Raw genomic sequence first — 14,895 nt, forward strand, 5'->3', positions numbered from 1 at the left:
GTTTCATTTTACGCTCTCAAGAGAGCAGAGCACATTATCAACAATATTATATTGATTCCAACTAGCCTGTGGTGTAGTCTACCATTATTCGCTAGATACATGGTATGCTGTGTCAAAGTTGGGAAAGTTTTGGGAAAAAAGTGTATACCGCCTGCTAATAATTTAATCCATTGACCACGCGCATTCGAGCAAGCGTATAGCTTATACGTGCGCATGTTGCGCAGGGAATAATTATGGTATACCGTCTGAAAAAACCTAGGCTACAGCACTGCAACCAGCAACCCCTAAGCACAAAACCACATTTCTGACAACCTCTCATCATTATTGCATTGACGTTACATTAAATCTTTAATGGCCTGGTAGCACAAATAATATCTTTGATCTAAGGTTCTGTTGTAAATGTTAATCAATTCTCAAACAACAGTATCAGTATCTTATCTTAGGGTATTTGTGAGAGTTAGACGATTATTATTTATTAGAATGCAATAATGTAATTTATATCAAGCATGGTGCATCGGGGTGAATGAGACTTGCCAGTAGCAACTATGACAAAGCATGTCAACATCACATCTATCTAATCTAACTATACTGTAAAGTCTCTGTGTGTGTACGAGGTGTCTTTAATCCACGTAACCCGAGAACCGTTCGCCCCACAGACTTCAAATTCGACACACGCGTTCCACCCCACCACAGACGGTGCAGTGCCCGGTGTCGAGTCGGTCGGACCCACGTTGTCCAGAACTGCCACAAAAGCCCTCTGCCCGGGCTCTGTACAGAGACTCTACCCAGTGTCCATATATGTGCTGCTGGCCTGTTCTGACACCATTCTGACGTCTGCATAGACTCCATATTTGGGCATGCACGACAGAGAACTCCATATATGGGCATAAAAGGGACACACATAAAAGGGCATGCATTTCCGGTTGTCCAGAACCAGCACAAAAGCCTCTGTCCGGGATCTGTACCTGATCACAACTATATCTGGCCTGTTCTGACATCACAACACGGACACCGCTCTAGTTAGATTAATGTTGAAAGTTCATATTGAAATAATAAGCTACCAATAGAGGGAAGGCCTCCATAGCTGAAGGCCTGGGAAGCGGAAGGTCCCAAGTACGATTCCTGGCCACGTCAATGTGTCGATGTGCCCCTGAGCAAAACGGTTAACCCCTCCCCCCGTGCTCACTTGAGAAGTACTCCGCTGGATGTAGTTGAAAAGTGAATTCCCCCCCGTGGGGAAGAAATAGGTATATATGTTTTTTTACATTATTAATATACCGGTCATTTCAATCACATTATCCCATGTCTGTTTGTTAAATGCAGGTCAGGTTAGTTCCAGTGTATGTGCTGGTAGACCTCAAACCAAGCCATACAGCCTGGTGTGAGATGAGACAATCCTTTTCTAAATTGGGAAGGAAAAAAAGCAGTAGATTAGTCTGTCCTTGATCTGGGAAAGAGCGGTGTGAAACCCAGGTCCAGATATACAGTACAGCTGGCAGGGAAGAGCTCTTGGAGAAATTAAATCCCTACCCTCAATCTGGGGCATTCACAAGGGAATCGTGTGTGTGTGTGTGACTGTGTGTGTGTGTGTGTGTGTGTGTGTGTGTGTGTGTGTGTGTGTGTGTGCGTGCATGCGCGTGTGTGTGGGCCTTAGAGTAATATATTAATAGAGACGTCACCAGATTTCTCCTCCCATCCACTTGCATTAAATTGCTCAAAAGCGCATGAGGTGATTTCACTGGCCGTTGACTATCATTGTGTCATTTGCGCGAGTTCACATATGAAACATAGCGGTCAAGTTTCATTGCCCCAATAACATGAACGTGTGCAATGATAGTCAACGGCCCAGCGCTGGCTCGAGCTGCAATACCAAATTCGGCCACTACGTCCATTTCGCCTCAGGGTTTCCTCTCGGTATATTAATATATACTCTAAGGTGTGCGCTCGCACACTTTCTAAACAAAATAAAAAGATTGTGGAAGTAGCAGCTCATAGATTGGCTATTTCCACTTTTTTATTGTATTTGAAAGTATAGAATTATTAAATATGTCTTAAGTTATTTGTCATATGTGCCCTGTGCAAGTTTTGTTTAAGAAAAAAGCCAAACAGAAATGCAGTTTCAATGCCAAAAGTGCAATAAATCGCAATTATTTGTGTTACAATTAATCGGCAAGTGAAATTTCATGATTGTGACAGGCAGCCTTAAGTATGTGTGTGTGTGTGTGTGTGTGTGTGTGTGTCCGTAGCTGTATGCATCTGTGACCGGTGTGTCTGTCTGTGACCGCTGTGTCTGTCTGTGACCGGTGTGTCTGTCTATGCACGTGTCTGTGACCGCTGTGTCTGTCTGTGACCGGTGTGTCTGTGACCGGTGTGTCTGTCTGTGACTGGTGTGTCTGTCTATGCACGTGTCTGTGACCGGTGTGTCTGTCTGTGACCGCTGTGTCTGTCTGTGACCGCTGTGTCTGTCTATGCATTTGTGTCTGTGACCGGTGTGTCTGTCTGTGCACGTGTCTGTGACCGATGTGTCTGTCTGTGACTGGTGTGTCTGTCTGTGCACGTGTCCAGATACAGTGTAGTGCATCCACATGTTAATATATATGTATGTGTTCATCATCCAAAGGTGTGTATGGGGGTGTAGTTTTTAACATAATGATGCTTGGCTGAGTTCTGTGTGTGTGTGTGTGTGTGTGTGTGTGTGTGTGTGTGTGTGTGTGCGCGTGTGCATGTGCGTGCACGCGAGAGGTGTGAGGTGTGCAGCAGTTATCACATGGCACCTGTTCCACTCTACCTCTCGAAGCAATCACTGTTCATGAAAACCCACTCCCGTTTGGAACGGGCTTGATTAACCTGCCACACTCTCGCCTTCACCCACTCCTCCCCTTCTCCCCCCTCAATATTAGATGGCAGCAGCAGACAATTCCTTTTATAGCCCAACCAGGCTATTTATAGCAACAATATTCTTCCTATTGATTTGTGTTCTACAAGGACTGCTGACATTGTTCCTTTCAAATTGCCTGTGGTTTTGGCTTGGTTATGGTGGTCCGGGTCACTGTAATGCTGTACACGTGGCACGTGCACACACAAGTGCACTGCCACACATGCCGTTAAAGGTGTGCACAAGTCCATCAGAATGTTTTGATTGATTCAGGCCCCCTGAACGATTTAGTTGAATAGCCCTGTAGTAGTGGTTTCTCTTTATAACTATGAAATGGGCCTGAATGACTTTGATTGAAAAGTTCTTTAATAGAAATAGTTCCAAAGGCTATCTAATGTAAGGTTGTAAGTATGCGTATCGGTGTTGCGAGGATGAGGGGGTACTTGGAAGAAGTTCTCCCCTCCAAGGGGTACCTGGGCCGAAAAAGTTTGATCTGCTATCTCGATTGCATTCAAAGGGTAATATTCAAACACTGGAAAACCACACTTTCCACATCAAATAAGTTACTGTACTGTATGTGTAATGAAACACAAAGACACTGCAAAATGAATACAAAAGCATGTCTACATTTGACAAGTTGTGTCTCTGTCTGTCTAACTCCTTGATGTGTTCCTGTCAGCATGTTGCATGTTTCATGACAGCAGCCAGAAATACGTTAATTAATGTACACTCATACTAATCAACTCATTTCAAATCCATGCACCATCCTATGTGTCCTGTGATTATGTACACACATTATGTAGTGTGCAGTCATATGACTAATATAAATCAGGTTTGACATTCTAGATTTTGCTGTGTAGGCAACGGCACTAAGGCTAAAGCCAGAAAAATACCACTTGCAAGTAAGCAAATGCGGACGCTTCAAGCTACGGAAGAACGATTTCACGCGTTGTTGCATTCTGGAATGTGTCACCTGAACACCATGAAGGAATGCAAGCATGACGTGCATTGCAGCAAGGCTTTCTGTTGCAGGCAACAACATCATGATATGTGTTCTCTTGTCCTCCATCGTTCATAATATAGCAGGCTATAGTTTCCAAAAATGTAACTTTACGTGGATTTATTACATGCACCGGTGCATTGAGTATGTTCACTACACTAGGGATATATTATGTTAAGTGCCGCCAGGTCCAGGGGTGTCATTTGCCTTCACGAACTTGCATGAAGTACGCTTCAGGCTTAACACCTCCTCGGTTTAAGTTTAAGGAGTACTTTGATGAAGTTTGATTTAATCTGTCTATACGTAATAGTGTGAAAAGTGTTGACCATCTTCTCTGTATCTTTTATCTTGTACCTGCATTACGCACAATACAATACATGCACAACCTGGTTTGAGTGAGCACTGTCAGAAAGGTTCTGGGAGCTTGGGCTGGTCCCGAAGCCATATATTAGGGTTCGAACGTTGGTGAAAAATTTGAACGAACCTTTGACCCGCCGTTGTGTTTATTTGTTTGGTGACGTTGTGCCATTATGAGGGCAGCGTACTGTCGCGGCAGCCGCTCTGTGAACGGACCGAATCTGTTTACTTTCCCAGAGTATCCCTTACATGGCTATGGAAATAGTTGACCGTACAGAGATATTTCCATCATCATAGTCATCATTTGATAATGTTTACTGCTCGTTGTCTTCCAGTGTAGCCCTGTCAACACTTCTATCAATGCTAAGCTAAGTACCGGTAGTGTAACTTGCAGTCTGTGCTAAATCCCCCTCGATAGCATGACCTCTTGTTAAATTAATCCCCATTCAGTTATTCCACCTCTGTATTCCTTCGATTGAATCTGCCGATTCAATCGAAAATTGTAATTAGGTTAGGAAGCCATGAAAAATATATTTGATTTATGTTTAGTTTAATGGCTTCACACTTTCCTTTCCTTTACTTTTTCTTTCGTTATGTCGGCATAATTTCCCCCCCCATCAGTCTTTATTACTTGTTATTGTAGCCTATAGAAAATTATGCAAATGATATTCCCTCCACTTTACAGGTTACTGAATGTGCATACTGATAAGTTAATAAAAGCAGGAATGCATACGGCATCGTGCCGTTCTGTGTCTCCAGGTCATTTGTTAGGAAGCCTCTGTAGTTGGTCTTTGAGCAGAGAGAGAGAGAGAGAGAGAGAGTGAGTGAGTGAGTGAGTGAGTGTGTGTGTGTGTGTGTGTATATATGTGTGTGCGCGCGCGTTGAAAGACAAGATGAGGAGTCACTGATGTATGAATGAAGGAAGGAAGCAACGGAATTGGATCTGTGTGGAAGGTTGCCTCGAGGTTTCTGAATGGGAATACATGATGAGATTGTAGCAGAGACAACCCTTTGAGAAAGAGTACAGGGAAAGTCTGCCATGTTTGAATCCCAAGCGGATCTCAGCTTGTGACTTTGCTGAGAGAAAAGGCTGTATCTTGTGTGTTACGAGTACGACTGTGTGTTAAACTGTCTTGTCTCTACAAGCACAACAGTGTGCGTTCATGGGGGGGGAAAAGAACACTACCTTGGGTGACATCGCCTTGAGCAATGCGACATCACTCTCAGCCCTTCTTCATCACGCTTGGATGTTTCAGGGCCACAATGAGAGACGTTATCTAAATTCAGAGCAGTGTCTGCACCACCCGCACAATGGACACAAACAAAGAGAAGCTTTTTGTTTGTGGCACTTTAACTGAGTCTTCTTCTCCAAAATCTTTACATTTCTGAACGAAGCATCAGCTTGCATTCATCTTTCGCTTGCTTTTGGAAAGAAAAAAGGAAAGAGGATTAATAGTTTGGCCACAACTAACACTTTTACGTTCCCCCCCCTCCTTTTTTCTGAAAACTGAAATGCTTCCAGTTGCTTTGTCTCCTCATCCGCCTTTGTTTATCATTTTCAAATGACTTTCCTTTGATGGCCCTCCAATGGTAGCATGAAATGTGACAGTGAGCGTAACATTGACTGATGTTCCCAAATTCCCACTGTTCTCTATTCTGTTCTCTGTCTTAAGATGCATGGGAGGCGGACTTTGAAATTTAGGATATCAAAATGGAATTAGTAATCCTTAACTTTCCCTTCGTTTGTCCCAGTTTTGAACTTTGAGTGGCCAGATAAGAGAAAAAATGTAATGTTGTCTTATGAGGAGACGTTTTCAACCTCATTTGTCTCCCTAACTCTTAATTCTGCTAGATTTATTTCGCCCCCTGTTTTTCTGCTGCTATGTCTTTTCAGAGCAAGCTCTTTTTTTAAAGACAAAAAACTAGCGGGCCGTGAACTGGAAGTAAAAACGTAAAGTTAGCCGTGATCTTCACCCGAAATCTACATTTTGTAAGTCGTAAAGTTGTAAAAGTCACCCTAGGCAGTAAATGAGTTTTAACACAGTTCTGCTTTGCTTATTTCAAGCAAAGGACCAAATATAAATGTTATCGTGAATTTCTAATGGTCTACACTGCACAGCATGTGATGTATGAATGATGTACAGTATGAATAACAACTGATCTAGGTTTTATATTTATCATTTGTTTTTAATTTTGTTATTTACTAATGCCATATCAAAAAGTGGAACCACGTCAGACCTATTTCATACATACAGTAGCCTGCAGAAAATGTTAAATGCTCACAATGCCTTGAGAAATGTGTGAAAACATGTGTTGTACACCTAAAATATATTTTTGTAGTGTATACAATTAGCTTCTGTATTCGGAAATGAGCTCAAAGTACATATATATAGATATAGTACATAAAAAACATTTTGTAAAAAAGCACGTAGGATTTATGCCAAGCCGATCCTTTAACATTGGGTTACGTGAAGACCAGAGTTACAAACTATTCATGATTGCTGACCGTCACTCCATCAGTATTCACCACACGCAACGTCTTCTATAAAATTACCCTTAAGCTGCACTGGACCCCCAACTGTTTCAGTTATGGAACCGCTTGGTGGAATTCTGTTTGTGCTGAAAGCTCCCAATTGTGTCTGCCTGCGTTTGTGGATACAAATAAAAACGTCTCAGTGGATGAATCGCCGAGCATATAATTACGACGTATCCCGTACGATGAAAAAGTAATGGTTTCCGAGAAATAATTGGATCCTTTTTATTAACCCGTTGCTGCCCCCGTTTGCTGTTTGTTTGTTTGTTTTCTCCACAATTTTAGACATAGTCCCTATCACCACCAACCACTACTGTTGGTCTGGGGGGGGGGGGAGGGGTTAGACAGACATTAGACAACCATGTCTCCTAATACACATGGAGCTTTCAGATGCTTGTTTTCGCGTGACTTTCAGGAGTTTTACCTGGAGGGTGTAACGCGTGCGGGGTAACACACAATCCCTCCCAGTTCTGCTGCCCGCTGAACTGAACGTGGAGGAATTGAACCCCAGTCTCTGTGGCAGGGGGGCAGAAAAAAAGAAAAAAAAAAAAAAGTTGTAATACAAACTGTAATCTACAATTTCAGTTTTAACCACTTAAGTCGTCATACAGTTAACGTGCCGTAGTTAGATGTACCCCGGCGTAGTTAGATTACTTGCCCTCCAGCCGACTCATCCGATTAAAGAGAATGTGTGGTTGGTGATCTCACAGTGGCCGGCTGGTGAAAACAGCATTCCTCTCACTTTGTGCTGGTTTTCAATATCAAATTACCCGCGAGCCATGGCAAATCGAATCTTCACTTCACGGTGAGCACCACCCCCACCGTATGACTGGAGACTCTGGAATTGATTGCTCTTGTATGGTATCTCTGGGGCCGAGGCAATTGATTTAATTTTCTTACGAAGAGTAGCTGTTGATTGAGGTCCTACAAGGAATATCCCCCCCCCCCCCACACACACACACAACATTTACTCACTCTCTTACCCCATTTCTTTGCTAAGTGGAAGTTCTGTCTTCAAAGTTTTGTACAATCAATAGAGATTAGGAAAAGTCAAGTGTATATATTATATTTGTCTGCAAAAGCACAATAACTACCAAAGAAGTGGGTACTACTGCCAGTCTTGGACAACCGTCCTTAAGATGTTCCAAATACTTTATTGTGTGGGTGAATGGGGGTGGATTTTCACCATAACTTAACCACTTTAACCCTGGCATCTCAATTTTAGTCATGTCAATATCGCATAAAATGTCATTAACAAAAATAAAGTTGAATATGTTTTGAAAACACCCGTAGAGCTGCTATTTTCTAGATAATTTAGACAATGGTTGTGGTCCAGTGGTACAGTCCTTGTTTGATTGCAGTTACATTTCAGAATATGTAAAAAGGATGAGTTTGTCTTTTGGTGCATCAGTGCTACAGTATACCCAGTATACTCCACAAGACTCTGATCATTTGACATAAAGCTGTCACTCAGGTCTAGGTATCAGAAATGAAAGCCTGGCGGTATTGAAGACTACGGATGCATTCATTAATTCACTCTGAGGGCATGGAAGTGTGTCCTTGAGTGCTTTCTTCAGAACATTCAGTGCATTCTCAATCGGACATTCAGAGCAGCGTTCTCTGGTAGCACTCAGAATGCTCACCAAATGTTCAATGCATTTACGTCGTACTATGATACAAAACCATCCCATTTGACACAGTACACACTGTCTTTTTTTTTTTAAAGATTTATTTATTGATAATGCAGATATTTACATTAACAATGAATTACAGAATCATTTCTGATTTCTTTTTTTTAAACAAGACAAGACAAAATCAAAAAGGAAAAGACAAAAAACAGTCAAAACAAACCCCACCGACCCCCCACCCCAACCCCAGAAAGGGAAACTACACAGCTCTCATTACTCTGTATTGTACACAACACCTCTTGACAGCATCAACTCAGAAAAATATGAAAACAACAATATAAATAAAACTAAATCAACCCAGAGGAGATATTGAAGGTAGAACCTCAAAGAACCTGCCCCATATCTTTTCAAAAGCAGCAGGCCTTCTTCTTACATTGTACAGTATCTTTTCAGGGGTACAGTATGATGAAAGCTCATTCAGCCAGTGTCTCTGTGAAGATGATTTTTCAGATTTCCAATTAACCAAGATGATTTTCTTCGCAGCTGTACTGGCGAGTAACACAAAGTATGCTTTGTTAAAATTTGTGTTGATCAATGTAACGTCACCCAGTAACCAAATTCTTGGATCATGTGGTATTTCAACCTCTATGATTTCAGAGACAGTAGACATGATAGTACACACTGTCTTAGACAAAATATATTAATGTCAGTACAAAGTTAAAAGTTGTTAAAGCTGCTATCCGGAACTTATTTTAAGACCGAATGTTAGGGACGGGGTTGGTATGGGGCCAGTCGGACCAACGGGACTAATAATGGGTTGTCGGAAACAGTGACATGGCAACCTCCTTACGCAGGATACCTGGTTTCAACCCAGGTTACAGGTATAGGGCATGAAACTTAGCGATTGCAACTTTTGCATACCCCTAATGACTGTATAGAAAATCCTTGTTGATAGAAACATTTTTTTCCACTGTCCGTCATCACAAGGATGTTCATGTTTTCCATCTTGAAACTCTGGCTAACCAATTTTCAGCACTCTTCTGCCACACTCAGAGTGAATTTCTGAACGCACCATATATCATCGTAAGTGTTCCCTCCTACTAAAGGAGACGTAAGGCTTGTCCATATTGGTGGGGGTGAAGAGAGACAAGCTGCAGTGATGTAGTGTGATGGGGCACTAACAGGAAGAGATGGACAGTGAGCTGGAAGAGAGAGGAACTGAATAAACACAAGAGGTAGAGGAGGTGTGTCTAATGCCACGCTAATGATGATGAAGACCACCACCGTTGAGTGAAATTACATGCTCCGTTACCACCAGATTCTGTCCAAAACTGCTGTCAGGGAAATTGCAAATGAGTATTGTTACCTTAAAGATTATATTTGTCATTGATGGGTTAGCCTTGGCGGTTTGAGAGACCATTTGCGGGCTTGACAGTCTCTGGCTTTGTTCCAGTGATGCCCAGCCATGGGCACTTCTCCGTGTCCTTGAGGAAAAACCCTGGAGCAAAATTTATACCGGTGGTTTTCCAACTTTTTGTGCACAAGGCACAACTAAAAGCGAAGTCAAAATCTCAAGGCACACCACATACATATCTGTGCAAAATAGCCACTTAAAAAAAATCTTTCTTCTGACTCACTGTAAATGTTTATTTGTATGTACTAATGGCAAATACTCCTCCACTGCATGATTCCCGTTTGAACCTGCTTCCTTCCATGGTTTTCATCATTTCTATATTTAGTGATCCTTAATTCTGTTTTCAGTCCTCAAATTTTATTCTACATGCATTACATGGATAGTGTTTAGCTGACACAGTTCCTGCTGTGTACTGTATGTTGGGGTTCTGCGTTTTGCCCGAGGATGCTGTCCTGCCCTGCCCTGCCCTGTCCTGATCAGTCACCTCGTGGACTCAGTGGATGTGATTCGCACACTTTAGAGTGCACACCTGCCAAGACCAGCGCTTCACTTTGGGTATATCAAAGGCCCTTGATAAAATAACCACCACCGTCATCATAATCCAGGCTCCCTCCCATCTTCCGTTATCCTTCTGGTTCCTCTGAACCAGAGCTGGTCCAGTGTATTGAGCTCTCTGGAATACAGAGTGCCAGCAGGCTGATTGGAACAGAGCAGCAGGGTGTTCCTCCTCCTCCCCGTTTTGTTTTCCGTAAGGCGGGAGGAGGCCATCCGCCCCAAATTAGTTTGCTGCGAGTGTTCCCACTTCGCCTTTTTTGAAGTTGCCCGATGATCCGCGCCGCCTCCTCAAGGGAGCGCCGCCACCCTTTTTGCCCTTTTTTTAGCTTTGTAGTTTACTCTCCCAAGTGCACCCCGCCTCATCCCCCTGGCTCCCCTGCCCCGCTCCGCTCCTCGGCTCCGTCTGTCTCGTTTGATTGGGTGGAAAGCCTCAAATGGGGTTTGAAGAACTGTCCCTGCGCAAAGAGTCGATTTTTATTTTATTTTTTTAAAGACAAGTGGCAGGTTTGTACTCCCTGGGAGCGTGCAACAGCAAGGTACTTCCAGCCCCAGTTCTAACATGAAAGCATGACCTTGCCGTCACCCCCCGAGGTTAATTTGAGAGACTGTGAACACGCAGCGCTCAGTGATTGATTATGGTTCAAAGAGGCTTTTTATCAGTCGCTGGTAACGTGTGTCCGACAATAAGCGAGAACAAGAGCAAACGACTTGTCTTGTTCACTCAGTGTAGAGAGGATGGCAAGTGACAGATTAATAGATAGGTGTGTGTGTGTGTGTGTGTGTGTGTGTGCGCAGGCTTGAGTGTGGGTACCCTTTGATTAGGTGACTTTCTGTAGCCTCAACGTGTATGAAATATTTATTTAGATTTAAAATCAACCACTGCATTGTGCATTGTGTGATGAACACATTGGAACAATGTCTCTGGTGTGTGCTCTCTCCGTCCTGGCACAGCTGGTGCTGTTCCTCCATCACCACAGCAATAGATGAAGATGCCTGTGGTCGCTGGTGGGCATCACAGTGTATTCCGCGGAGGCACGTGAAGAACCGTTAGGCAAAACGAATAGCTGCCCATTATTTTCTTTCGACACACGGGCTCTCGCCTGTATCCGTTTCACTCCATTTTCCCTAACGTCCCTCTGTCCCTCTTCAAGTCTCATCCGTCTATTTCATTCCTTCTCATTGTCATCTGCTGTTCGTTCACTCTGATCCTCTTCAGATCATTCCTCCTTACCATTGGAATACATTATGTTCTCAGTTTTTCGGAATGATCCTCTCTGTCTCATTAACCTCCGTTGCCCTGTCCCCTAACATGTGTATTTTCAAGCATCTTTTCAGTATAGGATAGCATAGACATGGTGGGCCAGCAGTGCGTCCATCCCCAAGGAGGATTTGTCTCTGTCGCTCTCAGTCTGTAAATCTCTCACTTCATCACGTCTCTTCTTTTTATGTCTCTCACAGGTGCCTTGGCCATTCTTATTCCAGAACTGGACCTGGTGATTTCATTGGTGGGCTCTGTCAGCAGCAGTTTCCTGGCACTCATCTTTCCGCCCGTCCTCCAGATTTTGACCTATCACACGGAAGGCCTGTCGCCATGGGTGATCATCAAGAACTCCATCATCAGCCTGGTGGGTCTGATAGGCTTTGTGACAGGAACCTACATAGCCATTGATGAAATAATCCAACGCAATGGACACAAACATAGCGATGCCTTCACCTACATGATCCAGTAGCCCTTGATTTATACTTGGTTACGTGCCATACCGCGCACCGAAAATAGCAGATCTACCAGCAAAATGCATCGCGATGCAACTTGTGCTAGGTCTGCTATTTTCAGTTCACGGTTAAGTGTAAATCCTGAAGAGGAGGAGGGAGAGACCGGGGTGTGGTTTGACGGAGTTATTGGAGCTTGGAACTCAAAACTGCACATCCGATCCAATCGGAAACTGTTATTTATCCAAGGCTTGCTCAAGAAGTAGATATCCTCTATAGATGTCCTCTACTATTTACTGCTGTTGGCAACGTCATCCATTTATGACAGTGAATCGATTACAATTTATATCAGTTATGATGCTGTAAGGATTTGTGGTACTTAATGTTATCATTATTTGCGAGGACTATTGAATCATACCGTGCTACTGTATTTGAGCAGAGATACATTAATTACAGTTAATTAAGTCATATAATACTTCATTATCTATAATACTTAAAATACTTACCGTGAAATAATTAAGTAAAATAAGTCGTTTTCGTAATGGACAAGCAGGATTTTAACTATTTAGATCACATGGAAATAATACCCACACCTTCCTCTTTTTACAGTGAGAATTGTTTTTGTGCTTCAATATTAGGATGTTTTAACTATATTGAACTACCTCACAAAGTCGTTTTGATTAAGTTTTTGACATGGTTCACACACATCCTCTGTTATTTCAATGTAATACAAATGGAACCAAAGGGACTCTAAGTCCATGTGCACAGCCCATTAGCCTCTGGCTCTGTGGCTGATACTGGGGTTGTAGAGACCTTGTGGGCCTTGTTTAGCAGAAACCCAGGCTAGTTCTCACGTAGAGCTTTTCAAAACGAAGACTCCCCACTCTACCCTCCAGCCCTTGAAAAGTCAGAACATTTTGGTGCACTTTGATTCATGCCAAGTGCATTGAATATGTATATGCCTAGCACACATCCATTTAAGTAACTAAATTGAGAATCAATACAAATCATTTGATGACGAGCTTAAACAAAGCTTAAAACTGAAATGCAAAAAGGGAAATTTAAAGAGCAGTTCTGTACACATGGCTTTGCTCTCGTTTTGAAAACTTTTAGTTTTTTAAATTTGATGCGTTTGTATTTTTATTTATTTTACGTTTTAACGCAGGGGTGTCAAACATTTTATAGGGCAAGGGAACATTGCTTATTCTGTGGGCCAGACCATTTTGTCCACACAAGCACTCCTGCCTTATCGTGGCCAAAAAGCAATTGCGTTTCAGCTATAAGCCATCATCAGCATCACACTGACACTGTTTATTGTGGAGAATAGGCAACGTGTGTTGAGGGCAACCGAACCAAAGAGTTTCTTGAATTCCTTCTCGTGAAGAGTAACGAAAAGAAACTCACTTCCCTACTATTTTTGTCCTTTGATCTTGTCCTGTAATCTTTCCCATGAGTGATACACAGAGAGCCTACTGTCATATTTTTGTCCTCGTGATCTTGTCCTGTAATCTTTCCCATGACACACAGAGAGCGCTAAGAGGCGAAATGAACTGGCCTTGTTGAGGACCAGCACAGACTGGGGGTTGACCAGAGTCGCGCACACAGTGGTTGGTCTATGTATATAGTTTAACAGAGAGATTTAACAGCGTGAGAGAGGCCTGACGGTGGCTATCGTACAGACACACAATAATTGGCAGTGAATATCATAATTTTTTTCCCAAACATATTCCCGCAGGCCGGATTGGATCTCTTCTTGGGTTGCCATATTGACACCCTTGTTTTAATGTATTCCTAAGTAGGTGATTCCTTTTTTATATTAATCAGAAATACTTTTTGAATTCTTAAATACCCCGAAATGTATTGCTCATCTTAATACATTGTCATTTTAATGAAGACAAGCCAAAATGACACTTAACCAGACCTGTTTATCAAAGATATTACATTTTGGACGTCAAATGCTCTTATAGATTGGGTAGGTTCAGATTGACTGACGTTTGCCAACTGTGGTGATAGTTGGGACAGTGCTAGCTGTGCACTATTGGTTGCCAACTCCTGTGGTAACCATGCAGGAAAGCCAGTTGGTGATCATTCTTGTTCTTTCCCAATTGTAAGCTTCATTGAACTTTACTTTTCAGTCAGCACATGTTGTTATTGCTTGTATAAAGCCATAATTCCTTCTTAGGATGCTCATAATGAGAGTAATGGGATTTCTATTGTCATAATGCCAATATAGCACAATCGAGTATTAAAGCTCAGCTGTGATAGAATGGTCAGTTACTTGGCAACGACCATGGACCATGGAGCATGGTAGAGAAAGCATGTCTGCCAGTGGAAACTTCATTGACCCACTGGATCCCTCCCATCACAGGGAGGAAAGTAAACCGTATCCTCACTTAACACCTGGAACTGTGCTGTAAACTACAACTGCCCACTTTTATTTATTTTTAATTTCTTTCTGGAATCTGTTAATATGTTTTGAAATGTAAACGGATATAGACTCTGATCAGATTTTTGTTTTTAATACTGCTGATTTTGCTGCTCCATTACATGGTCACGCTTATGAATGTGCACTTTAGTTTTTGCATTTCATTAAAGCCTTGACATTTGTACTTGGGTTACAATGGTAGTGTAAATGTATTTTTTACGATAATTTAGTTGTTTTTATCGTCTATGTAAATAAGGATGTAATGTAAGCACCAAAACATGTCTGTAATCGCAGCTACATACCATAAACAAGATGATCTTCACTTTGTGTATTGTCCAACACAGTTCAACAGTGTGCATTAGTGCATGTGAACCCATGAACGCAAAATAAAACAACAC

At 42.3% G+C, this 14,895-nt stretch overlaps 1 protein-coding gene across 3 annotated transcripts in view; it reads left to right on the forward strand.

Moving 5' to 3' along the window:
- The window catches only part of slc36a1 (solute carrier family 36 member 1), a 31,394-nt gene extending 16,499 nt beyond the window's left edge, over positions 1 to 14,895 (forward strand). For 2 of the 3 annotated variants that reach the window (XM_080774561.1, XM_080774562.1), the window contains exons 12-13: positions 11,821 to 11,987; positions 13,600 to 14,895. In XM_080774561.1, coding sequence (XP_080630687.1) covers positions 11,821 to 11,987; positions 13,600 to 13,697 — 265 coding nt within the window. In that variant the 3' untranslated portion in view covers positions 13,698 to 14,895. Of the gene's footprint in view, positions 1 to 11,820 lie in introns of all 3 variants that reach the window. The other variant, XM_080774560.1, reaches the window with a different exon arrangement.

Source organism: Protomyctophum bolini, assembly GCF_963924005.1.
Source record: "Protomyctophum bolini genome assembly, chromosome: 10".
Lineage (NCBI taxonomy): Eukaryota > Metazoa > Chordata > Actinopteri > Myctophiformes > Myctophidae > Protomyctophum > Protomyctophum bolini.